A 24,997-nucleotide genomic window follows, 5' to 3' on the forward strand; every position below is an offset into this window, starting at 1 on the left:
GAGACACAGCGAGAGAGGGAACACAAACAGGGGGAGTAGAAGGAGAAGCAGGCTTCCTGCCGAGCAGGAAGCCTGATGCGGGGCTCGATCCCAGGACCCTGGGATCATGACCCGAGCCAAAGGCAGATGCTTAACGACTGAGCCACTCAGGCCCCCTTAGGGAAACCTTTTAAAAAGAGTAATCAAGGCACTTTTGTCCACTGACAGATGAATGGCTATCAAAATGTGCTATATACTTAGAGTAGAAGTATCCAGTCTTAAAAAAGGCTGACAGGGGTGCCTGGGCTCAGTTAGTTGGGCGGCTGACTCTAGATTTCAGCTCAGGTTATGATCTCAGGGTCTTGGGATCAATCCCTGAGATGGGCTCTGCCCTTGTTGGGGAGTCAGCTTGAGGATTCTCTCTCTCTCTCTCTCTCCTTCTGCCATGCTCTCTCTCTCTCAAATAAATAAATCTTAAAAAAGAAAAGGCAGGCTGACATATGCTACAATATGCATAAACCTTGAGGATATTATCTTGAGTGAAATAAGCCAGTCACAAAAGGACAAATATTGTATCATTGCACTTACATGAGGTACCTAGAGTAGTCAAATTCATAGAAACAGAAGGTAGAAGGGTGGTTGCCAAGGGAGAGGGCGGGAATGGGGAGTTCTTGTTTAATGGGTAGAGTTTCAGTATTACAAGATGAAGAATTGGGGAGATGGATGGTGGTGATGGTTGCACAACAATATTAATGTATTTAATGTCACTGGATTGAACACCTAAAAATGCTTAGGATTGTTTTTTAAAAAGTAATCAAGGCATTCTAAACCCAGGGGTTTCGTGTCTAATATGTATTTCCGTAAAGGGATTGGTTTTAGAAATAGACATTTGAAAGCCTGTATGGAGAACTCTGGAATCACAAGGCCAAAACAGTATGAATTGAAAATGTAAGTGCCATTTTTTGATGGACTTTTGAGAACCAATGTATAAACCTCACAGATAAGAACTTCTACACAGGAACGCTGGGTGGCTCATATGGTTAAGCATCTGCCTTCGGCCCAGTTAATGATTCCAGGGTCCTGGTATTGAGTCCCCCATGGGGCTCCCTGCTCAGCAGGGAGCCTGCCTCTCCTTCTGCCTGCTGCTCCCCCTGCTTGTGTGCTCTCTCTCTGACAAATAAGTATATAACATGTTTTTAAATTAAAAAAAAAAGACCTACACAATTTAAGACTATGTGCTTTTACAAAGTCAAATAAAATGAAGTATTTATTGCAATTGCAGTCCTCATTTCATTTCCACCTTGTAAAAGTTGGACATTTTCTATTTCTCATTAATTAAAAAAGTACCCTTATGGGGCACCTGGGTGTCTCAGTCATTAAGCGTCTGCCTTCCACTGGGGGTGGGGATCCCAGGGTCCTGGGATCAGCCCCACATTGGGCTCCCTGCTCCGCTGGGAGCCTGATTCTTCCTCTCCCACTCCCCCTGCTTGTGTTCCCTTTCTCGCTGGCTGTCTCTCTCTCTGTGTCAAATAAATAAAATCTTAAAAAAAAAAGAAAAGTACCCTCACTTAAACTTACACTTAAAAAGTTTCTGTGTCAGGGCGCCTGAGTGGCTTAGTCAGTTAAGCCTCTGCCTTAGGCTTAGGTAATGGTCTCAGGGATTGAGCCCCGCATGGGGCTCCCTGCTCAGCAGGGAGTCTACTTCTCCCTCTACCTCTGCCCCTCCCCCTGCTCCTCCTCCTCCTCCTTCTCTCTCTCTGTCTCAAACGAATAAATAAAATCTTTAAAAAAAATGGAAGTTTCTCTGTTGGCTTCAATGTGGGAGAAGCTCCGTAGTTTCCCAAAATTCTTTTAGGCTGTATGCCAGCAAACCTGTCAAGCTTTCAACGCTCCTTGAGAGTGTGTTCTGCTGCCCTCTGGTTGCGTTCAGTGTGCTTGCCGCCGGGGGACCCCGCGTGCACTGGAGGGTGAGAAAGTTAGCATCTCTCCAGTCACCGGCACCGTGGGCCGCCCGCCCCTTGGCGGCCGGGGCGTGGCTCCCCGTGACCTCCCAGCGTTCCGCCTGGGCTCGTGCTCCCACTCCGCGGTCCCAGCGTTCCCGCCAGATATTTAAGTTTCATTTCCCGCTGCGACTGCCGGCTCCTCCTCCCGTGGCCTTTTCCGAAGCCGAGGCTCCCTCCTTTCGCGGAACAGAGAGCGCAAGCCATGGATCCCCGGCGCGGAAAGGCCACGCGGACAACTTCGAGGGCCGGAGCCGCCACCCCCAGGGTTTTGGCGCAAGGAGTGAAGGGTCCCCGGGCGGACCCCAGCGAACATCCAGCCGCCCTTGGGGCCGCCGGGCCCAAAGCACAAAAGTGCGGCCCCGTCGGGGCATCTGGATCCCGGCGGAAGAAGAGTGCCCCAAGTTCCCCGGAAAGACCACAGGTGCGCGCGCGGACTACCCGCGCTAAAAGGGCGCCTCTGGGCGCTGAGGACGTGGTGGAGGGGCTGGCGGTTCCCGCGGAGAAGATGGCGCCTCCTGCGGCCCCGGGGCCGCCCCTTCCCAGGACTGGATCTCGCCGCGAGAGGGGCGCGCGCGCCGCCGGGGAGCAGAGAGCCCTGCCAGAGCCCACGGAGGTCTCCGGCCTCGGCCCTCTGGTTCCAACCTCGAGTCTCAGACGGAGGGGGGCGGCGCCGGGCGCCTGGAAGCCCCGAGCGGTGCTGGAAAAGTTGAGGCTGAGGCGCCAGGAAATCTCAGAGGCGGCAGAGGTTGTGAACAGGGTTGTGGACCACCTGCTGCGGAGACTGCAGAGCTGCGAGTCCGAATTCGAAGGTGTGTCGCTGCTGCGCACCGGAAGCTACTACGAGCACGTGAAGGTGAGCCGCCCCGCGCCTCTCCTCCCGCCTACTCCCTCGCCCCTGTCCCCAGCCGCCCGATAGTCCCCGCTCCCGCAGGTCGCGCGGTCCCTCACTTCCCTTCGGAAGTAACTCAGACTCTTGTTCCTTTGTGGCCTGTGACATGGTTCCAACCAAAAAGAGGAACAGTTGTTCGTTCATCCATCTATACATCCAACGAACGTACAGCTAAACCAATGTTGGTTGCCCGCTCCTGTCAAGACACTACTATTGAGGGAATTCAAATGTATATAGATTCATTAGTGCAAGCAGATTTGTGTTGAGTTTCTGTAACGGTGCTATACTTGGTGTGCCCTAGTCAAATTCTGACTCGGATAATCAGGAGTGCGAAAAATTCCACAAAATTAGTATATGTAGGAACATTCTTCCCATGGGAAAAACTCTATAGGAAGAACATCTTCAGTCAGTCCCCAGTCCCTGCGAGCTTCCTGTCTCCCCAGTTTCTTTTACAGATGTCATGGGAACCTCACAGTGAGTGGTTAAAAATTTTAAGAAAAAATCTACAGATCCTAAAAGTGTACCTCCTAAATACACATACAGTGTGATTGTTTTAGGGTGTGTATTCCACGGCTCCATTTATTTGTGTGTGGCTGAGTTATTAAAGTCTTCATTCCAGTATGAAGTGAAGATTTAGGAGCAGATTCCTGACTGGAGATTCTTTCCTGACTAGTGGTGGCTTTTTTTTTTTTTTTTTTAAGATTTTATTTATTCATGAGAGAGAGAGAGAGCACCGCACAACCGGGGCTGGGGGGAGGGAAGAGGCGGGGTCGGGGGAGAGGGAGAAGCCGACTTCCCGCTGAGCAGGGAGCCCGCTGGATCCCAGGGCTCTGAGATCATGATCTGAGGTGAAGACAGACGCTTAACCATCTGAGCCCCCCGGGCGCCCCCAGGGGCAGATTTCTTTAGTTGTGTTTTCACCCAGTCTGTCAGTTTTTTCAGGGCTGGGCTGTGTACCTCCAGTAGATGTGTAAAATCTTGGAGGTAGCATGAACAGAAATAGAGGCTGAGAGCATTTAGGTGATCATAATTTATTTTGTAGTTACATATTGGCTTTATTCAATTAACTTCTCTCCTTCAGAAGTAAATGATTGTTAACCTCTAGCCAAATATTATGCATCTTTGTATTTCTAAGCCTTAACACATAGCAAGTATTCAAACGAATGAATGAATGAGTGTGCTCAAGAAGAAAGGATGGCTGATTTCTCTCAAGACCTCTGCCTTCTAGGGTAGCAGAGTCAGATTTCATTCCCATGATAAGCATTTAACCTGGTGGCTTTCAGTGGAAATTAAACCTTTCATGTATTTTTCTTTTGGCTTGCCACCTGGATTGTAAACTCCCTTGTCACAGAATGTTTTACATAAATTGTAGCCTAAACAGCTGCCCATTTCACTGGTGTGGACTCAGTGATATTTGTTTATTGCTAAAAAGACAGTGTATGTATCAGTCTTTGAATTTTTTTTTTAAAGATTTTATTTATTTATTCGACAGAGATAGAGACAGCCAGCAAGAGAGGGAACACAAGCAGGGGGAGTGGGAGAGGACGAAGCAGGCTCATAGCGGAGGAGCCTGACGTGGGGCTCGATCCCACAACGCCAGGATCACGCCCTGAGCCGAAGGCAGACACTTAACCGCTGTGCCACCCAGGCGCCCCGAATCTTTTTTTTTTTTTTTAAGATTTTATTTATTTATTCTACAGAGATAGAGACAGCCAGCGAGAGAGGGAACACAAGCAGGGGGAGTGGGAGAGGAAGAAGCAGGCTCATTGCAGAAGAGCCTGATGTGGGGCTCGTTCCCATAACGCCCGGATCACGCCCTGAGCCGAAGGCAGACGCCCAACCGCTGTGCCACCCAGGCGCCCCCAGTCTTTGAATCTTAAACTCTTTTAGCACTGAAGACTATATGATTCCATCTAAAGTTTTTTGAAAGCCAAGTGAGCAAAATTTTCATTAGATTGTCTGGCTTAAGTATGATCCTTATTACATAAATATCATTCAGTTCAGGAACAATAAGATGTTTAAAGCAGTTTCCAGTCAGAACCAGTCTCCCTTTTTTTTTTCCCCTTAAGTGAGCTCCACATCCAGAGTGGGGCTTGAACTCAGGACCCTGAGATAAAGAGTGGGGCAAACTTTACTGGCTGAGCCAGGCCAGGTGCCCCAAAACCAGTCTCCTTTTTATTTTTATTTTTTATTTTTAAAAAAGTTGAACTTATATTAGTAATCTCCACACCCAAAGTGGGGCTTGAATTACAACCCTGAGATGAAGAGTCATGTGCTCTTCTGACTGAGCCAGCCAGGTGCCCCTCCTTTTTAAAAAATCATACACTGTTGGAAGAAATAGAATGAAATTTGTTTTACCTAAAACCTGTATTGATTTTTAAAACCGAAATACTTTCATTGTAGAGTTGATCCACTGCCTGGCTCCACCAGTTAATTCAGTAGCAGGCTCCCACAATTGCCCACTCTCCCCCACCACTTTTCTCAGCCTTTCCCATATTCACCCCTTTTCCATGTTGATGGCCCTGGAGAGTTAGGAAAAGCATATAGAAGAGCAATATTATTCCTGTTTATTTTATTCACTGTTATCATTTTGGTGTATTTTCTTCTGTTATTCATATACTCGGATTTCAAAATTAGATTCCAAACTCTTTGTAATTGATAAAAAGGATAGACACACCTCTCAGTAATTTATTTACTTGGTTCTATATTGACACATTTTTATTCATATATTTTATTGTAATATTGTCAAGTTCTAGGTGAAAATTTGGAAGATTTCTTATAGAAATTCTCTGTGTAATTGCCATCCCATAATGTTCTCTTTGTCTCTTTGCAATTTACCAATCATATAGTTTGGGCTGAGTGAAAGGTTATATAGAAATCAAGTACTTGTAGTGGTTTTAGCCGGTAATACATTAGCCAGTAAAGAAATAAACTACAGCCACATGCAACAATGTGAATGAATCTTATGGTCATAACTGATCAAAAGAGGAGGTAAAGGAGTACATAGAGCCCATGTAACAAGGCAGGAAAAAGAAGCAAAATGCATAAGATCAGAAAAGGAATAATAAAACTTATTTATGCAGATGACTTGACTTTTTGTACAAACTATTAGAAAAACAGTTGGCCTTTAAACAACACAGGGACTAGGGTCACCAACCCTTCCCCATCCATGCAGTCAAAAATCTGCATATAACTTTTTTTTTTTAAGATTTTACTTATTTATTTGTCAGAGAGAGAGCACAAGAAGGGGGAGCAGTAGGCAGAGGGAGAGGGAGAAGCAGGCTCAATCCCAGGACCCTGGGATCATGACCCCAGCCAAAGGCGGACACTTAACCGACTGAACCACCCAGGCGCCCTTGCATATAACTTTTGACTCCCCAAAACCTTAACTACTAAGAACCTAGTATTGACTGACTTTTTGATGAACAGTAAGAGTTACACATACTTTGTTCATTATATGTATTATGTACTATGTTTTACAGTAAAGTAAGAAGAGAAAAGAAAATGTTATTAAGAAAATCATGAGGAAGGCACAATGCATTTATAATACTGTAGTGTTTAAAAAACAACAACCGTATATACATGGACCTGTCCAATTCAAATCTGTGTTATTCAACTATTATCAGTGAATTTAGCAGGATTGCTGGATACAAAGTCAGTAAACAAAAATCAAAGTACTTCAACATATTAACAACAAAAAAAGTGTAAATGAAATGTAAAAATGCCATTTATAATAGCATCAAGAACATCAAATATTTAGGAATAAATCTTGCTAAAGATGATAAAAATTTCAAAACATTGCTGAGTAAATTTGAAAACAGACTAAATAAATGGAAATCTATATCATGTTCAGTTTTCCTCAAATTGATCTACATAGATTCAGAGCAATTCAGTCAAAATCCCAAAATCAAAAAATCAATTTTTTGTTTAAATTGACAAGCTAATTATGAGATTTAAATGAAAATGCAAAGGGGGGGGTGCCTGGCTGGCTCAGTTGATTAAGCATCTGACTCTTGATCTCAGCTCAGGTCTTGATCTCAGGGTCTTGAGCCCCACGTTGGGCTCCACGCTGGGCATGGAGACTACTTAAAAAAATGAAATGAAAGTGAAGACTACTTTAAAAAATGAAATGAAAATGAAATGAAATTGAAATGAAATGCAAAGCACCTAGAATAACCCAGGCAATTCTTTTTTTTTTTTTAAGATTTTATTTATTTATTTGAGAGAGAGAGCAGAGAGAGAGGGAGAGAGAGAACATAGGGGTGAGGAGGGGCAGAGGGAGAGGGAGAAGCAGGCTCCCCAAGAGCAGGAAGCCGCATGCAGAACTCGATCCCAGGACCCCAAGATAATGACCCTAGCTGAAGGTAGACGCCCAACCAGCGGAGCCACCAAGGTGCCCCACCCCAGGCAGTTCTAAAGGAGAAAATGTCAGAGGACTTACCCTGTCAAAAAGCAAGACTTACTATGAAGCTACCCTAATTAAGCAGTTATTATTGGTGCGATGATAGACAAATAGGCCAATCGAGTAGACAGTTCAGAGACAGACCTGCATATATAATTCAGTTGAGTACAAAATATATGCAATAGTGTAATTCAATGGGAGAAAGGATGGTTTTTTTCAATAATCAATACTGGGCCTATTGGATAGCTATGAGAGCCACCTACCACACATAGACAAAAATTAATTCAAGATATAAAATAGACCTAAAGATGAAGGGTAAAACAACAAAGCTTCTAGAAGAAAGCATAGAAGAGTATCTTCATAACAATGGGATGTACAAATATTTCTTAAATTAAAAAAAACACCAAAATTGCTAACTATAAAAATAGATAAATTGGACTTCATTAGAGTTGAATTTCTTCTCACCATTGAGAGAATGAAAATGCAAGCCACAGACTGGAAGAAGTTACTCTCAATATGTATATCTGACAAAGGACTAGTGCAAATCAGTAAGAAAAAGACAAACCAATTTAAAATTGGGCACAAGACTTGAATAGATGCTTTAATATATCATCCGAATAACAATAAACGTATTCAAGGTCATTAATCATCAGGAAAATGTAAATTAAGGTCATGATGAGATTCTACCCCACATCTATCCAGTAGAATGGCTAAATTTTTTAAAGACTTGACAGTGCCATCTTAGAAGATGTGGAGCAACTGAAACTCCCTTACCTTGATGAAGAGAGGATAGGTTGGTATAACCTCTTTAAAAAATTGACACTGTCTTCTAAAGTTAAAGATATGGGGGCACCTGGGTGCCTCAGTCATTAAACGTCTGCTTTCGGCTCAGGTTATGATCCCAGGGTCCTGGGATCGAGCCCCGCATCAAGCTCCCTGCTCAGCGGGAAGCCAGTTTCTCCCTCTCCCACTCCCCCTGCTTGTGTTCCCTCTCTCGCTATCTCTCTCTCTGTCAAATACATAAATAAACTCTTTAAAAAAATAATTAAAAAAAAATAAAATGCTGGAGTTCAAAGACACTAATGTAGTGCATGACTTGGCACTCACAGTTACTTGGGTGACCAGCAGCTCTGACAAGATGGCCTTTGCATCAGCACATGACTACACACATTTTTTTAGACCATTGTGACAGGAGGATGGCTGCAGTGTGTATCTTGTGACATAAAATATAGCACTTTATAGGTTTTTAATTAAGTTTTAAAATCAGAAAAAAGCTGGTATAGATTTTAAAAGCTTGCATGATATTTAAAATTGTTCTAAATTATAAAATAATGCGTACTCTTGGTTAAAAAAAAAGAGTATGGAACCTACAAACCACAACAAGAACACTCTCCTACTTCTACTCATCCCACTTCCAGAGGGTATAAATCTTAGGAATCTTGCTTTTCAAAGTAGGGTGTTAAGTGGATATTTCAAGAAAAAAGTTGCAGTTGCTTGGAAAATATGCACAAACCAACATTTCAGTGCTATTTTTACTATTTCTTAGATTTCTGCTCCTAATGAATTTGATATAATGTTCAAACTGGAGGTCCCCAGAATTCAGCTAGAAGAATATTGCAACAGTGGTGCTTATTATTTTGTGAAGTTCAAAAGAAATCCTAAAGGAAATCCTCTGAGTCAGTTTTTAGAAGACGAAATATTATCAGCTTCTAAGATGCTGTTGAAGTTTAGGAAGATCATTAAGGAAGAAATTAAAAACATTCAAGGTAAGATTTTTGACTTTTGATTCTTAAAGTTCTTTTTTTTTTTTTAAGATTTTATTTATTTATTCGACAGAGATAGAGACAGCTAGCGAGAGAGGGAACACAAGCAGGGGGAGTGGGAGAGGAAGAAGCAGGCTTATAGCAGAGGAGCCCGATGTGGGGCTCGATCCCACAACGCCGGGATCACGCCCTGAGCCAAAGGCAGACACTTAACAACTGAGCCACCCAGGCGCCCCTGATTCCTAAAGTTCTAATCATACCTACTAATTGCCAATGTACACTCCTCTCCTGATTTTTTTTTTTTTCCATATCAGACAGGTAAAGTGCCGAGGTCATAACAGGGTTTGAGGGAGGCATATGTCACACAACAGCGTGAACACCCAGTCATCACACTTATGAACTACAAAAGGATCCTCTCCTGATCTTTCTTGACCTCTCTGCAGCAGACTGTTGATGACTACCTTCTAGAAACAACTCTTTGCTCTTGATTTTAGTTTACTACATTTTCTTGGCATTCTTCCTAAATGTTGATTAGTTCTATTTTGGTCTCCATTGAATATTCACTGGACAGCTGTCTTATGTCACTGGGTACATGTGGTTGCATAAAATCACTGGGATCGCCCCTTGAAGCTTGTAAACACAAATTGCACTGAGTACTCTGAAGGGAATGAACTGGGAGAAGTAGTAGCAATTGGGGTGGAGTAAGACCCCAAGGCAGAAAAGAGCTTGGCAAGCTCAAGGAACAAAAAGAGGCCTATGTGGACAAGGGGAAGAGTGCCATGAAATGAAGTTGAAGAGGTGGCCAGGGACCAGATTGTGCAAGGACTTGTAGATCCTGGAAATGAATTCAGATTGATTTCATGTTCATTCAGGTTTTAATTAAGGAATAATGATTGACTTTGTATTTTTAGGTGTTTACTCTGGCTTCTCTGGAGAAGATACTCTAAAAAGACAAATAGGGAAAAGAAAAAGGAAAATATTGAAGTAATTCAGGTGAAAGATAGTGGTGGCTTACCTGGAGGTGGGGATGGAGAGAAGCAGACACATCCGAGCTTGCAGCAGTGCTTACTTCTGGATTACGTGTAGGGGTTGAGAGAAAGGGTTGAATTAAAGAAGGCCTCTAGGTTTCTGACTAGGCACCTGTGTGGATTGATTGTACCGTTTTCTACGATGGGAAGGACTGAAGAGGAATGTATTTTGAGGTATGAATTAGAGGAGTTTGGCTTGGGATATTTTAAGTTAGAGATTCCTATGATACACTGAAGTGAGTATGTCAAATATGTAATTGGATATGGGTTTGAAGTTCAGAGGATATGTTTGGGCTGTATGTAAACATATAAATGGCATTGGTAATGGATGAGACCACGTAGGCAGAGAGGGTTGATTCATTTATTCATGAGTCAGTATCCATCGATCAGCTAATGTACCAGATGTTCTAGGTGTTTGGGATACAGTAATGAACAAATAGATGAAGACCCTCACCCTTCTGTACCTATGGTTACGTAAGGGTAGACATACAATTAATAACAAATGGAAACCATAATTATCTTATATACTAGGAAGTAGTAAGTTTTATGATGAAAAAGTATAGCAAAGTGAGAGGGATGAGGAGTTTTGGGGATAGGATGGGGGAGGAGGAGTTGCAGTGTTAAGTACAGTGGTAAGGGGAGGAGCACCTGGGTGGCTCAGACGTTAAGCATCTGCCTTCTGCTTGGGTCATGATCCTGGCGTTCTGGGAACCAGCCCCGCATCAGGCTCCCTGCTCAGCGGGAAGCCTGCTTCTCTCTCTCCCACTCCCCCTGCTTGTGTTCCCTCTCTCCCTGGCTGTCTCTCTCTCTGTCAAATAAATAAATAAAATCTTAAAAAAAAAAAAGTAGAGTGGTAAGAGAAGGATCCTGTTAGAGGTTGGGGAGAAGAGAAGGAGGTAAGGAGACTAAGTGTTTTGCAGAATGAGCGGTCAGTGTGTAGCGTGCTACTGATGTCCAGAAACCATTGGATTTGGTCTACAGTTTTGTAGGGTTTGTTGGTAACATTGACTTAGCAGTTCCAGTGGGGTCCTGAGCACACAAGAGAGAAAGGGCAGGGATGCCGTAAAGATAGCATGTGTAGGCATGTCTTTATAAGGTCTCAGCTGCGAAAGGCACAGAAAGATGGGTAAGTGTGGGGAAGAGGCAGGGTGGGATCAAGAGAGAGGTATATTTTAGAATGAGACATACTAGAACCCTTTATATACAGATAGGAATGATCCAGTAGGGAGGGGGCAGCCACTGTTGAGGAGAGAGGGAACAATTGAAGAAACAAGGTGCTTAAGAAGGAGAGGGTAGCCTTTGTGCAAGGGTGCCTTTGAAAGGTAGATGGACACTTCTTTTTTTTTTTTTTTTTTTAAGATTTTATTTATTTATTTGACAGAGAGACAGTGAGACAGGAAACACAAGCAGAGGGAGAGGGAGAGAAGCAGGCTTCCCGCTGAGGGAGCCTGAGATCATGACCTGAGCTGAGGGCAGACGCTTAACGACTGAGCCACCCAGGCGCCCCTAGATGGACACTTCTTAGTAGGAATAGGAGGGTAGAAGGATATCATGGGCGAGAAGTGGGTTTTACAGATTAAGTAATCAGAAAATGAGGGCCTTCTTTAAGATTTCCTCCTTGGTCCTCTATCTTTTCTCTCACTGTGGTCCCTTCCAGAAGTCTTATCTAGGAGTAGTCTTTAACTACTGCTTGTACAGCTCCCAATCCCAAAACCAGTGTCTCTCATCTAGAGGCCTTTCCCGAATTTCTGACCACCACAGCCACCTATCCAATGGCCATCTTCACTTGGGTGTTTTCCACACACCTAGAGCTCAGTGTGTGTAAAATGAAGTGCATCTCAACCCGTTCTTTCTTCCTTCTGATTATTCCATTTTGAAGAATCACATCAACATCAGCCATTTCCCAGGTCAAAATCCTGGGATGGTATTACAAACTTCTACCTTCTTTCTTACCTTACAGATTCAGTCCATCTACTAGTTTTGTCAATTTGGACCTCTTTAATTGCTCTCATTTCTGCTACTTGTGTCTTTTTTTTTCTTTTTTTTTTAAGATTTTATTTATTTATTCGACAGAGATAGAGACAGGCAGCGAGAGAGGGAACACAAGCAGGGGGAGTGGGAGAGGAAGAAGCAGGCTCATAGCAGAGGAGCCTGATGTGGGGCTCGATCCCATAATGCCGGGATCACGCCCTGAGCTGAAGGCAGACGCTTAACCGCTGTGCCACCCAGGCGCCCCTACTTGTGTCTTTTTAAAAAAAATAAAAACTGTACAGTTGATCCTTGAACAACAGGGCAGTTGGGGCACCAACCTCCCCGCATTGTCGAAAATCTATATATAACTTAACAGAACTTAACCACTAGGAGCCTCCTGTTGACTGGAAGCCCTACTGATAACATAAACAGTTGATTAATATATACTTTCTGTGTTATATGCATTATACTATATTCTTACAATAAAGGAAACTAGAGAAAAAATGTTAAGAAAATCATAAGGAATGACTACATCAAAATAAAAAGTTTCTGCACAGCGAAGGAAACAATCAGCAGAACTAAAAGGCAGCCTACAGAGTGGGAGAAGATATTTGCAAATGACATATCTGATAAAGATTAGTATCCAAAATATATAAAGTACTTATGAAACTCAGCACCCCAAAAAACAAATAATCCAATTAAAAAATGGGCAGGGGCGCCTGGGTGGCTCAGTTGTTAAGTGTCTGCCTTCAGCTCAGGTCATGATTCCAGGGTCCTGGGATCAAGCCCCACGTCAGGCTCCCTGCTTGGTGGGAAGCCTGCTTCTCCCTCTCCCACTCCCCCTGCTTGTGTTCCCTCTCTCACTGTGTCTCTCTGTGTCAAATAAATAAAATCTATAAAAAAATAAAAATTAAAAATGGGCAGAAGACATGAACAGACATTTCTCCAAAGAAGACATGCAGATGGCCAAGAGATACATGAAAAGATATTTATCATGACAACATCAGAGAAATGCAAATCAAAACTAAAAGATATCACCTCACACCTGTTGGAATGGCTAAAATCAAAAACACAAGAAACAGCCGGTGTTGACAAGGATGTGGAAAAAAAGGAACTCTCATGCACTGTTGAGGGGAATGCAAACTGGTGCAGCCACTCTGGAAAATAGTCTGGAGGTTCCTCAAAAAGTTAAAAATATAACTACCCTTTAATCCAGCAATCGCACTACTGGGTATTTACCCAGAGAATACAAGAACATTAATTCAAAGGGATACATGCACCCCTGTGTTTATAGAAGTATTATTTCACAATAGCGAAGATATGGAAGCAGCCCAAGTGTCTATTGATTGACGAATGGATAAAGGTGTGGTATATATACAATGGAATATTATTTAGCCATAAAAAATGAAATAATGCCATTTGCAAAAACATGGATGGAGCTAGAGAGTATAACACTAAGTGAAATAAGTCAGAGAAAGACAAATACTATATGATCACACTCATGTATGGAATTTAAGGAACAAAATAAGGAGCAAAGGGACAAAAAGACACAGACTCTTAGCTACGGAGGACAAACTGATGGTTACCAGGAGAGAGGTGGGGGGGATGGATTAAATAGGTGATGGGGATTAAGGAGGGCACTTGTCAGGATGAGCACAGGGTGTTGTATGGAAGTGCTGAATCACTATATTGTGCACCTGAAACTAATATTACACTGTACATTAACTGGAATTTAAAAACTTAAAAAGAAAATCGTAAGGAAGAGAAAATACATTTACTGGACTGGACTGTATTTACCAGAAAAGTCTGCATTTAAGTGGACCTGCGCATTTCAAACCCATGTTGTTCAAGGGTCAGCTGTATTTAAGGTGTACAACTTGCTGTTCTGACGTAATATACGTAGTGAAGTGATTACCACAGGCAAGCAAATTAACATACCTTCTCCCATACTTGCCTTTTGTGTGTGTGGTGAGAGTACCTAAAATCTACTCTCTGAGCTCGTTTCCAGTAGTTAGCATAGTAGTGTTGACCGTCACCATGCTGTACGTTAGATCTCTGTACTTACTCATCCTACATAACTGTACTCTGTACCTAACATCTCCCCATTTCCCCCGCCTCCCCACCCCCGGTAACTACCATCCTACCCTCTGCTTCTATGTATTCTGCTTTTTTAGATTCCACAGAAAAGGGAGGTCATACGGTATTTGCCTTTCTGCATCTAGTTTATTTCACTTAGTATAACGCTCTCCAGATCCATCCATGTTGTCCCAAGTGGCAGGATCTTCTTCGTTAAGGCTGAATGATATTCCACTGTGTATATGTAACCGCAATTTCTGTGTCCGTCCATCTATCCATTGACACTTAGGTTGTTCCGTGTCTTGGCTGTTGTGAGTAATGCTGCAGTGAACATGGATTGCTCCCTTGTCTTCATGCCGCCTGCCTCTGTGGTGCCACAGGCACACACACCCTCTGGGTTGGACTGTTCCTGTGGTCTTCTCCGTTGCCTGTCTCCTCCCTGCCAGTCATCTGCTCTTTTCTCCAGGCTTCTCTCCATACTGCCATCCATACATTTAAGTGAAAATTTAGTCACAGCACCCCCAAAGCCCAAAGTCTTCAGGGGCTCCTCATCATTTATACCAGACAGCATTTTGACAATGCTTCCCTATGGTAGGTATCGATAAATATTGGTTAAATGGGGAGAAACACTTTGCTTTATGGAGTCAGTTTCTACTTTTGAACTCATTTTCACCTTAGACTTGGCACTTTATAGATCTTCAATGACAGGTGTGTTATTTTCACAGAAAATTGGATTGATAAATGCCATCTTCCCCTTTTATACCTTTAAACAGATACAGATGTCATTATGGAGAAGAAGAAGAGGGGGAGCCCTGCTGTAACACTTCTTATTAGAAAACCTAAAGAAATATCTGTGGATATAATCCTGGCTTTGGAGTCAAAAAGCAGCTGGCCTGCTAGCACCCAGGAAGGACTGCCCATCAGTCAGTGGCTTGGAACAAAAGTTAAAACCAGTTTAAGACGACAGCCATTTTACCTGGTACCCAAGCATGCAAAGGAAGGAAATGGTTTTCAAGGTATCTTGAATGTGAAGGTTAACTTAAAGACATAAAAGTGTGGTCTGTCCTTTTTTTTTTCTTTTTTTTTTTAAGTGAGCTCTATGGGGGCACCTGGGTGGCTCAGTTGGTTGAGTGTCTGCCTTCAGCTCGGGTCATGGTCCCAGGGTCCTGGGATCAAGCCCCACATCAGGCTCCCTGCTCAGTGGGAAGTCTGCTTGTCCCTTTGCCTCTGCCCTTCCCCCTGCTCGTGCTCTCTCTCTCTCATAAATAAATAAAATCTTCAGAAGAAAAAAATAAAGTAAGCTCTATGCCCAACGTGGGGCTTGAACTCACTCCCTCAAGATCAAGAGTCACATGCTCTAACCGTGGAGCCAGCCAGGCTCCCCAAGCGTTGTTAATGTTATATACTAGAACAGTAACTATCAAGAGCCATCAGGCTAAATGGACTGTAAGATGGGAGTTTGGTGAGGAATGGAATTGAAAAAGGCATAGTTGTAGTAGTACTATCAAATAGTCAGATTTAAAATGTCTTCTAACCCACATTTGAATGTTACTTTTTGCTTGTTTATTTTCAATAGAGAAGGGCAGTACTGGTCTTGGAGTCAGACTACCCTGGATCTGAATCCTGAGGTTTTTTCTCCTACTAGATGTGTGATCTTGGGCTAGTTAACCAAGCCTCTCTAAACCTGTTTGCGCATCTCTATACTGGTTTGATCAAATCTACTTGAAAGTTTCTGGGGGTGGGTGCATGCCTGGGTGGCTCAGTCAGGTAAGTGTCCGACTCTCGGACACTTGGCTCAGGTCATAATCTCATGAGTCGTGAGATTGAGCCTGGTGTCGGGCTCCACGCTCAGCGGGGAGTCTGCTTGAGGATTCCCCCCTCTGCCCCTCCCCCACTCTCTCTTTCTCAAATAAATAAGTAAATCTAAAGAACATTATATACATATTTTTTGTTAGATTTACTCATAGGCGCTTGTAACTTTTTATTATGAGAAGTTTTAAACCAAAAGTAGATTGAAGAATATGTTGAACTTACACCTACCTGTCACCCAGCTTCTTTTGTATTTTCTATATACACAGTTATATCTTCTATCAAGAGTAATAGCTTTGTTTCTTCCTTTCCAATGCTATGTCCCTGTTCTTTCTTCCCTCACTGTGCTTATTAGGATAACCAGGGCATGTTGGACAGAAATGGGGATAACCAACATCCTGCCTTCCTAATTGCAAAGGAAAAACCTCAACTTTTTACCTTATATTACGTAGCTATGTGTTTTTTAAATCTACCTTTTCTCAGATCAAGTTTCCCTCCAGAATTAAATTACTGAGAGATGTTTTTTATTTAAATTTTGAATAGAATGTTAAGTTTTATTAGCTGCATTTCCGCTTTGATTGAGATGATCATATGTTTCTCCTCTATTCTGTTGAGACAGAGTATATTGATTGATTTTTAAATTATAAACCAATCATATATTTCTGGTATAAAACCAACTAGATAATAGGGTAGTCAGAATGTAAAAGAGCTAGCCATGGTAAAACTTGGGGAGAAGGGCAGAAATCATTCTATTCTTATATAAACTCTGCCAAGGAATAGAAAAAAAGGAAATGTTTCCTTGTTCATTCTACATGAATACCAAAACTTACAAGGATGGTATAAAAAAATTAACAAAAAATTTGAATCAATTGATTTAAATTATTATTGAAACAAAATATTAAAAAAACTGAACTTAGCAATATATAAAAGGTATTACATCTTATCAGGGCTACCTATATAAAGTTCCCTGCCACTCCCCACCATTTTTTCCTATCTCAGCCCATTGTCTGCTTCAAATCACTTGTTTTATTTTATTATTTTAAAGATTTATTTATTTATTTTAGAGAGAGTGGGGGGGCATAGGGAGAGAGAGAATCTCAAGTAGACTCCCCACTGAGTGTGGAGCCCCATGTGGGGCTCAATCCCATGACCCAGGAGATCATGACCTGAGCTGAATCACGAGCCGGATACTTAACTGACTGAGCCACTGTTCTGCACAAAAGATTCACAACAGCCGTGTTTCAGTTTTGAAAAGGAAAGAAAACTTTATTATAGAAACCTCAAAGAAACAGGAGTACACATAGATGAAGGTAATAGTAGGCAATAAGTAAGAATAAGGCAAAGTTACATCAAATCGGGTATTTACCACATCCAGCCTCATCAGCCGGGGAACCCGGTGGAGACAGTCCGGCTGGAGTCCTGATACAGAGGCCTGGGTGGAACCTCCTCCCTCGCCTGAGACTTCCAACTGACCATCCCCATAAGGGCCATATTTATGGGGCAAATAACAGGGTTTGAAATCAAACATTTGTTCGCCTACGTGCAGTTTGGAACGAGCTGCATTTCCATGTATCATGTTTCTATATTTTCAAGGAACCTGGGCTATGTGTATTTGCCTCCCTTCCCGGATTCCATTCTGGGGGGCCAGCCCAGCCTGGAGCAGGAGGGGATGTGAGGCAAGATTTGTGGCTCTTGGCATCCAGAACAGAAGGGCCGGTTCTGAACTGGAGGCCAGATAATATATTTCAAACAAGTAGGCTCCCAAGGTTATTCACACAGCCTGAGTCTCACAAACGATATTCCTCAGCCTGCCCGTGTATATGCACGTCCGGGTGGTCGGCTATGCGCGACAAATCACAAACATCTATCCATACAGAACAGCAGCCCAGGCACCCTCAAATCACTTGTTTTAATATGTAATTACATTATTTATCTATTCACTTCTTTTGGTCTGTCTCCCCCTAGAAATTTTCCAGAGTGATATTTTAGTGAAGGAAATCACTACAGTATTGTGTTGTTCGCATATGAATGTTTTTGGTAAAGTGCTTTTCTATTTTTCTTTTGGAAATTAAGAAGAAACATGGCGGCTATCCTTCTCTCACATTGAAAAGGACCTTTTGAAAAGTCATGGACATTCCAAAACATGCTGTGAAACTGATGGAGTAAAATGTTGCAGGTAACTTCCTTATTTTGTTAAATGGTGGATTGTCTGTGGAACGTTTAATCCTTTTTTTTTTTTTAAAGATTTTATTTATTTATTAGAGAGAGCACGAGGAGGGGGAGAAACAGAAGGAGAGGGAGAAGCAGGCTCCCCACTGAGCGGGGAACCCAACACGAGGCTGGATCCCAGGACCCTGGGATCATGACCTGAGCCGAAGGCAGACGCTTAACCAACTGAGCCACCCAGGCGCCCCTGAACATTTAATTCTTTATTGATTTCATAGCTCTAACCTGAAGATGATCATTGCCGAGTTGAGTCCTGAGGGCAGTGCATGGCTGGATTGACTCTGGAGTAGTATCTAGAGGATGAGCATGAAACCAGGAAGCCAGATCCAAGGGCCCAAGGAAATAGTGTTGTTAGAAGGCAAGGCCAGAGAGCATATTCCTGAACCTAGATCAGATAGTTGTATGAAGTATGGCAGAGTGAGAGGATATGAACACTCACCATGGCTAGCCACAACAATTGGGTGTGTCTTAGTATTCTGGTGGCTTCAAGGTCATGAGTATTAATGTCAGAGTGGGAGGAGGCCAAAAGATCACTCTTATTAGGTACTGATACTGGTGCCTTCTAGATGGTTTGTTTGTGTTGAAGGCCAGCGACTGACTAGCTAAACTTGAAGCAACACTGAGAGGTGGGTAATTATTTTTCTTGTTAGCATACACACCATAAAGAACTGAGATTGAAAGGAAATCATTCGAGTTTCTAAAGTTGTCCGGTAGAAGGTTCACAGAAGTTAAAATGTCAAAACAAGAACATCCAAAGTGCTGGCGTGGGAAGTTCTTTTTTTTTTTTTTTTTTTTTTTTAAGATTTTATTTATTTATTAGGGAGAGCAAGAGAGAGCGCTAGCACAAGCAGGGGGAGTGGCAGGCAGAGGGAGAGGGAGAAGCAGGCTCTCCACCGAGCAGGGAGCCCGGGAGCTTGATCCCAGGACCCTGGGATCATGACCTGAGCCCAAAGCAGATGCTTAACCAACCGAGCCACACAGGCGTCCCATAGGAGGCTTTTTAAGGCTTCATATGTAGTCTTTGAAACAGGCATTAAGAAAAATATATTTCTGATAAGACTATAAGCATTATGTTTTGTCAACTACTAAATAAAAATTAAAACAAGATTTTTCTAGGTACTAAATGACTGAATGAATAGTATAAATACCTGCCAGTTTCCTATAGTTGAATTCATCCTGATAGAATATTTAAGCTAAAAATAGGAAAGAGGGAAGAATAAAATGTTTTTGAAACTTCAAAGCATATATTTGAAAACATAACCAAGTTTTAGGATGACCCTATAATTATATTTATGCGTCTTTATTGTTTTTCGTATTTATATATATGTTGTCTGTATTGTTTATTGTATCTTCATATATTTTTCCTGGAAGATACCTAAAGCTTTTTGTGGAATGAAGCAGGTTGTAAATAAATAAAAATAAGTGGTTTTCCTTTTTATTCAATAGGAAGGATTGCTTAAAACTAATGAAGTATCTCTTAGAACAATTGAAAACAAAGTTTGGACCCCGAAAGGAACTGGATAAATTCTGCTCCTACCATGTGAAAACTGCCTTCTTTCATGTCTGTACCCAGGACCCGCAAGACAGTCAGTGGCACACCAGAGACCTGGAGCTCTGCTTTGATAACTGTGTGACATACTTCCTTGAGTGCCTCAAGGACGAACAACTCCAGCATTATTTTATTCCTGGATTCAATCTATTCTCTCGGGACCAAATTGACAAAATAAGTAAAGAATTTCTATCACAGCTAATTGAATATGAAAGAAACAATGGATTTCCAGTTTTTCATGAATTTTGAAATTATATTTTTAAAAAGAATCAAGAATTAGAGTGACTTTTTAATAATTGGAATGTTTGAAATTTGTCACATCAGTGATCGATTACAATACATGTAAATAATGATTAGCTCTCAGCTGTCTAAACTCTAATCAGTCTAAAAGGATTGATCATCCTAGGAAAGAAAGTAGTCAAGGAATAAGAAGCAAAAGGAGTATTTAAAATCGAAAAGCTTTACCAGTTTGGAATAAAAAGAAGGACAAGGGGTGCCTGGCTGGCTCAGTGGGTAGAGTATGTGACTCTTGATCTCAGAGCTGTAAGTTTTGAGCCCCATGTTGGGTATAGCGATTACTTACAAATAAAATTAAAGAAAAAAAAGGGCAAAATACATATCACCTGAGTTAAATTCCTCAAGCACTTATTGAACAGTACTTCTCATCTAGCACAAATGTGTGTGGAAAGTTGTAAGAGACAACATTAGAAATGATCATTGCCTCCATAAAACTGGTAGGCTTTGTTCAATGTTCAAATATATTTGGAGGTAACGTCCTGTCTTATGCTAGAATAGGCAAGAAGGAAATGAAAATGTAAGTCCTACGTTGTCTCTACATATCGCAGGAAATCCATAAAGTCATAGCAAAATGCCGAATAATGCACGTGGCCAAATATGAAACATAATTTATTTTCTTTTATTATTTTTATTTGTAGTAACACTTTTTAAAAAAGTTTTTATTTATTTATTTGACAGAGAGGGCACAAGTAGGGGGAGCAGCAGGCAGAGGGAGAGGAAGAAGTAGACTCCTTGCTGAATGGGGAGCCCAGTGCAGGGCTCGATCATGACCTGAGCTGAAGGCAGATGCTTAACCGACTGAGCCACTCAGGCCCCCCTTTAGTAACACTTTTATATGTATTTCTGAAAAGGCAATACATGCATATGGTACAACACCTAAAGGAACAGATGGAATCACCCTTTCTCCTCTTCTCAGGCAACATTCAATTTAGAGGCAGCTGCTGTTCATTAACTTTTTCCTACTTGTATATTTTGCACATTTTCTTATTGGCTATTGTACTGTTTTCTCATTGTTTTGTAGAAGTTCTTCATATATTTTGGATATTTATGCTTTGTTGGTTGTCTGCATAATGAATAACTTCTGTTGTGTGGAGCGTCTTTACCATTTTTGGTGTCTTTTAGTAAACAAGGTTTTAAAATTTTAATGTTGAATTTATTAGTCTTCTTTATGGTTTGTGCATTTTATACATCTTGTTTAACAACCTACTTGAGCATACTAAGAGAAAAGTTAGACATTTAGAGGGGAGTTTTGGGGACAGTGAATGTAAATAATAGAAAGCTACACAAAAAACAAACAAAAATCCAAACTTCTTTTAATTTCAGGGGAAAAATGAATGCGTGTGAGAAAAGTCTGATTTGAGAATATTGCTCAGCTGTATTTATATATGAAGTCAAAATAATATAACCATTGACTCTTAGTCTTATCAAAATTATGATGAGTTGGGAGAGCCTGTGTGGCTCAATCAGTTAAGCACCTGCCTTTGGCTCACGTCATGATCCCAGGGTCCTGGGATCGGGTCCCACATCAGGCTCCTTGCTCAGCAGGGAGCCTGCTTCTCCCTCTGCCTGCTGCTCCCCCTGCTTGTGCGTGCTCGCTCTCTCTCTTGCTCGCTCTCTGACAAATAAATAAAATCTTTAAAACTATAAAATTATGATGAGTTATTTGGGGAGGATAAGGGAACAGGCTGAGTGCTTGTATGGTGACAGTGGGGTAGAGGGGCTGGATTCTATAGTTTCCTATTGCTGCATAACAAGTTACCACAAGCCTAGTGGCTTCAAACAACACACATTGATATTCTCAGTGTGTGAGGGCAAGATCCTGGGCATGGCTCTGCACAGGGTCTCACAAGGCTACCATCAGGGTGTCAGCTGGGGCTGCAGTCTCATCTGAGGCTTGACCAGGAAGGATCCACCTTTGCTGGCAGTATTTAGGTCCATACGTTTGTAAGGTTGAGGACTTCAGTTTCTTTCTGACTGGCAGCCAGAGGTTGCCCTTAGCTGCTAGGAACTGCCTTGGGTTCCTTGCCATGTCAGCTGCCCAGCACTGGCAGCCCACGCAACGTGGCTGGTCACATCAGAGCTCAAGGGAGGGAGAGACTCCAACAAGAGGCTGTGCTACAGTCTTATTTAACATAATTGCGTGCACATAATCATGTACCTTCCATCTCCTTTACCATATTTAATTGGTTGGAAGCAAGTCACAGGTCCCACACATATTCCAGGGGAAGGGTCTCACTCAGGAGTGTTGTGCCAGTTTAGCCAACTACACAGGGGAAAAACAGCCCCTACAAGACCAGCCTCACTTCTGACACCAATTGCAATTTCAGGAGATTCCCAAAAGCACTCTTAGGTTTGATAATTCGCTGGAAGAACTCAGAACTCACTGAGACCGTTATACTCCTGGTTACTGGTTACAATTTATTACAGGATAAAGATACGGGTTAAAATTAGCCAAGGGAAGAGCACATAGAGCAGAGTCTGGGAGGATACCAAACAGGGCTTCTTTTCTCCCTTCCCTGTGGGGTCATGCATGCATCATTCTCTTGGCATTGGCAGTAACAATACACATGAAATATTGCCAACCAGGGAAGCTCATCTGAACCGCAGTGTCCAGGAGTTTTATTGGAGCTCAGTGGTTGACTGCCTACAGGTCTAACCTCAGAGTCCAACCACTCTGGAGGTCATGACTCAAAGCCCCACCATAAATCACTTTGATAGACTTCCTGGCGTGTTCCAGGGGCTTAGTGATTACCTACCAGAAGCTAATGGCAAAGGCAAGACTTCTCTCTGAGTTAGGTTACTAACTTAAGTTATATGTTCATATCTTTATTAACTAGATACAAATCCCAGGAGGTGAGAGTCATGGAACCACACTAAGAGTATAACCATCACAGGTATGAATGGGCTGAATTACTTCTCTTATAGTGGGAAATGAGTAGATAAAAGCAAATTGAAAAACCAAGAAAATGCAATATAAGCATGTTATTTAGAAATGGCTAAGGGGTGCCTGGGTGGCTCAGTTAAGAAGCATTTGACTCTTGATTTTGACTCAGGTCGTGATCTCAGGGTCATGAGATCAGGCCCTGGGGCAGGCTCCACACTTAGCGAGGAGTCTGCTTGGGATTCTCCCTCTCCTTCTCCCTCTGCCCCTCCCCCTGCTCATGCTTGCTCTCTCTCTCTCTCTCTCTCAAGTAAATAAATCTTTAAAAAAAGAAATGGCTAAAAGATAAAGTGGTTGCATCTTGTGATGAAAAATAAAGGGGAAAATGGGAACTACTTTTTAAAAATAAGACATGTAGGGTCTCCATCAGCCTCTGGGTTGGTGTGAGCCCAAGTGGTGGCAGAGACAGAGACCAAGACTCATGTGTCTAAGAGGCGAATGTGGTCCAGAGGGGCTGCCCGGTGCTCCAGGCCCAGGGTCCCATTCCTACTCAGTCTCTGTGGAGGTCCCAGCAGAAATCAGGCCCTGATCGAGCACCCTTCCTGAAATCTGGCCAAGGCACCCCATGTGGCTCTAGTCAGAAAGTCATTTTAAGGGGTGCCTGGCTGGCTCAGTCAGAAGAGCGTGTGACTCTCAATCTTGGGGTCCTGTGTTCTAGTCCCATGTTGGATGTAAAGATTACATAAATAAATAAAACTTAAAAAAAAAAGAAAGCCCATCATTTTGAAGATTGTAGCCCATACTGTAGAGATCCTGTCTGTCCACATACCTCAAAGGAGCCCAAGGATTGCTTTCTTCTTGGAGAAGGAAAACAACCCTCCTAGCAAGGAGCCTGCTCTGGAGGACCTCTTCAAGACATGTGGTATCCACATCACCCCCACCACCAGTCCTGTGACGTTGAGTCCAACTCCAGGGAAGAAGACCTGGACACTGGAGACTTGGAGATGTCCGTCTCTGTCCAGGCGGTCCTCCAGCGGCTAGAGACCCGGGCTCTGCCTCCACTGCCACCCAAGGCTACCCGTCTGCCTTGCTTTGGTTTCGAGGGGCTGCTGGGGTCAGAAGACTTGGCCAGAGTCTCACCTGTGGTGTGTTCAAAGTTAACTGAAGTCCCCAGGGTCCCTGGGAAGCCCTGGGCCCCAGATACAACTCCCGGGAATCCCCCCACCAGCCGTGAAAGAGAAACGGGAGAAGAAGATGCCGGAGACCCCGAAATCAGAGCCTGATGAGTGGGCTGCGTCTATGAATGCCGAGTGGGGAGCTGCTGAGTTTGACGTTTTGGTTAAATGAGATGGCATGGAGGTGTACCTGGCTATACTCTCCCCACCCTGTACATAGCCCCCCGTCCCTGTGGAGAAGACACTTGGGGTCCCCTCCCCTGGCCTTATTACCTGTACACCTGCTATTGCTACAGGAGGCCTGTCCTCCTCTGAGGGCTCGTGCAGCAGCAACAGCCAGCTCGGGAAATGGGGCTCGCCTGGCCCGGCCACGCACTGCTGTCCAGTGTCTAGTCTGACCTGGCAGCCTCTCCCAGACTAGCCTGGCCACTTTGCAGCTGGGCCGCAGACTAGGGGGCAGGAGTTACTGGCACAGCCAGGGGAGGTGAAAGGTTTGGGATTGAAGGTGAGAGAGGACTTGTGCCCTTGCTGGGAAATGCAGCTGCTCTGCAGGGGCCACCGCTGGCCCCGGGCAGTACCCCCTGCGTTGTCGTCTATTGGTCGCAGCCACAAGCCCATCTATGTGTAAAGAGGCTTGGGTTCCCTCTTAGATTCTGTAGATGGTCGAGGAGAGAATTCATGGACTGGGGACAATTCTATCTGTGAGGAAGAAGCTGGACACACTTTTGAAGGAGGGAGGGAAGTCTTGGTTGGGTCTCAGACCATAAGCGTTTACTAGGAGAAGCTGGGTTTCATAACTCTGTTCTGCTGTTGAGATGTTCGGTTCAGTGCCCGGCTGGTGGAACCCTGGCTGCTTGGGGGCAGGGTGTGGCCGCCAGGGGCTACAGAACCTGAGGCCCCAGCGTCTGGACTGGGCACCAGCACAGGGCAGGAAAGGAGGCTATGGCAG

General features: G+C 43.1%; 1 protein-coding gene, 1 non-coding gene and 1 pseudogene across 3 annotated transcripts; 2 read left to right on the forward strand and 1 right to left on the reverse strand.

Annotated features, from left to right (window-relative positions):
* Window positions 1-1,538: 1,538 nt before the first annotated feature.
* CGAS (cyclic GMP-AMP synthase) lies at window positions 1,539-23,329 on the forward strand. Of its 2 annotated transcripts, none has more exons than XM_045803668.2 (5): window positions 1,539-2,835; window positions 8,820-9,039; window positions 14,885-15,127; window positions 17,994-18,096; window positions 22,830-23,329. In XM_045803668.2, exons 1-5 carry the CDS (start codon window positions 2,185-2,187, stop codon window positions 22,867-22,869), a joined length of 1,257 nt encoding a protein of 418 aa, XP_045659624.2. In that variant the 5' UTR covers window positions 1,539-2,184; the 3' UTR covers window positions 22,870-23,329. The 2 variants fall into 2 exon arrangements, with proteins under 2 accessions (XP_045659624.2, XP_045659619.2); XM_045803663.2 differs by lacking the exon at window positions 22,830-23,329 and adding an exon at window positions 19,593-21,137.
* LOC123797718 (small nucleolar RNA U13) lies at window positions 9,345-9,448 on the reverse strand. The gene has a single exon (XR_006781043.1). It is a non-coding gene; the product is annotated as a small nucleolar RNA U13 (small nucleolar RNA).
* Window positions 23,329-24,220, forward strand: LOC123797179 (sororin-like; annotated as a pseudogene).
* The last annotated feature ends 777 nt before the right edge of the window (window positions 24,221-24,997 follow it).

The sequence above is a fragment of the Ursus americanus genome, chromosome 29, assembly GCF_024610735.1.
Source record: "Ursus americanus isolate L20-20 chromosome 29, mUrsAme1.1.p, whole genome shotgun sequence".
Classification (NCBI taxonomy): domain Eukaryota; kingdom Metazoa; phylum Chordata; class Mammalia; order Carnivora; family Ursidae; genus Ursus; species Ursus americanus.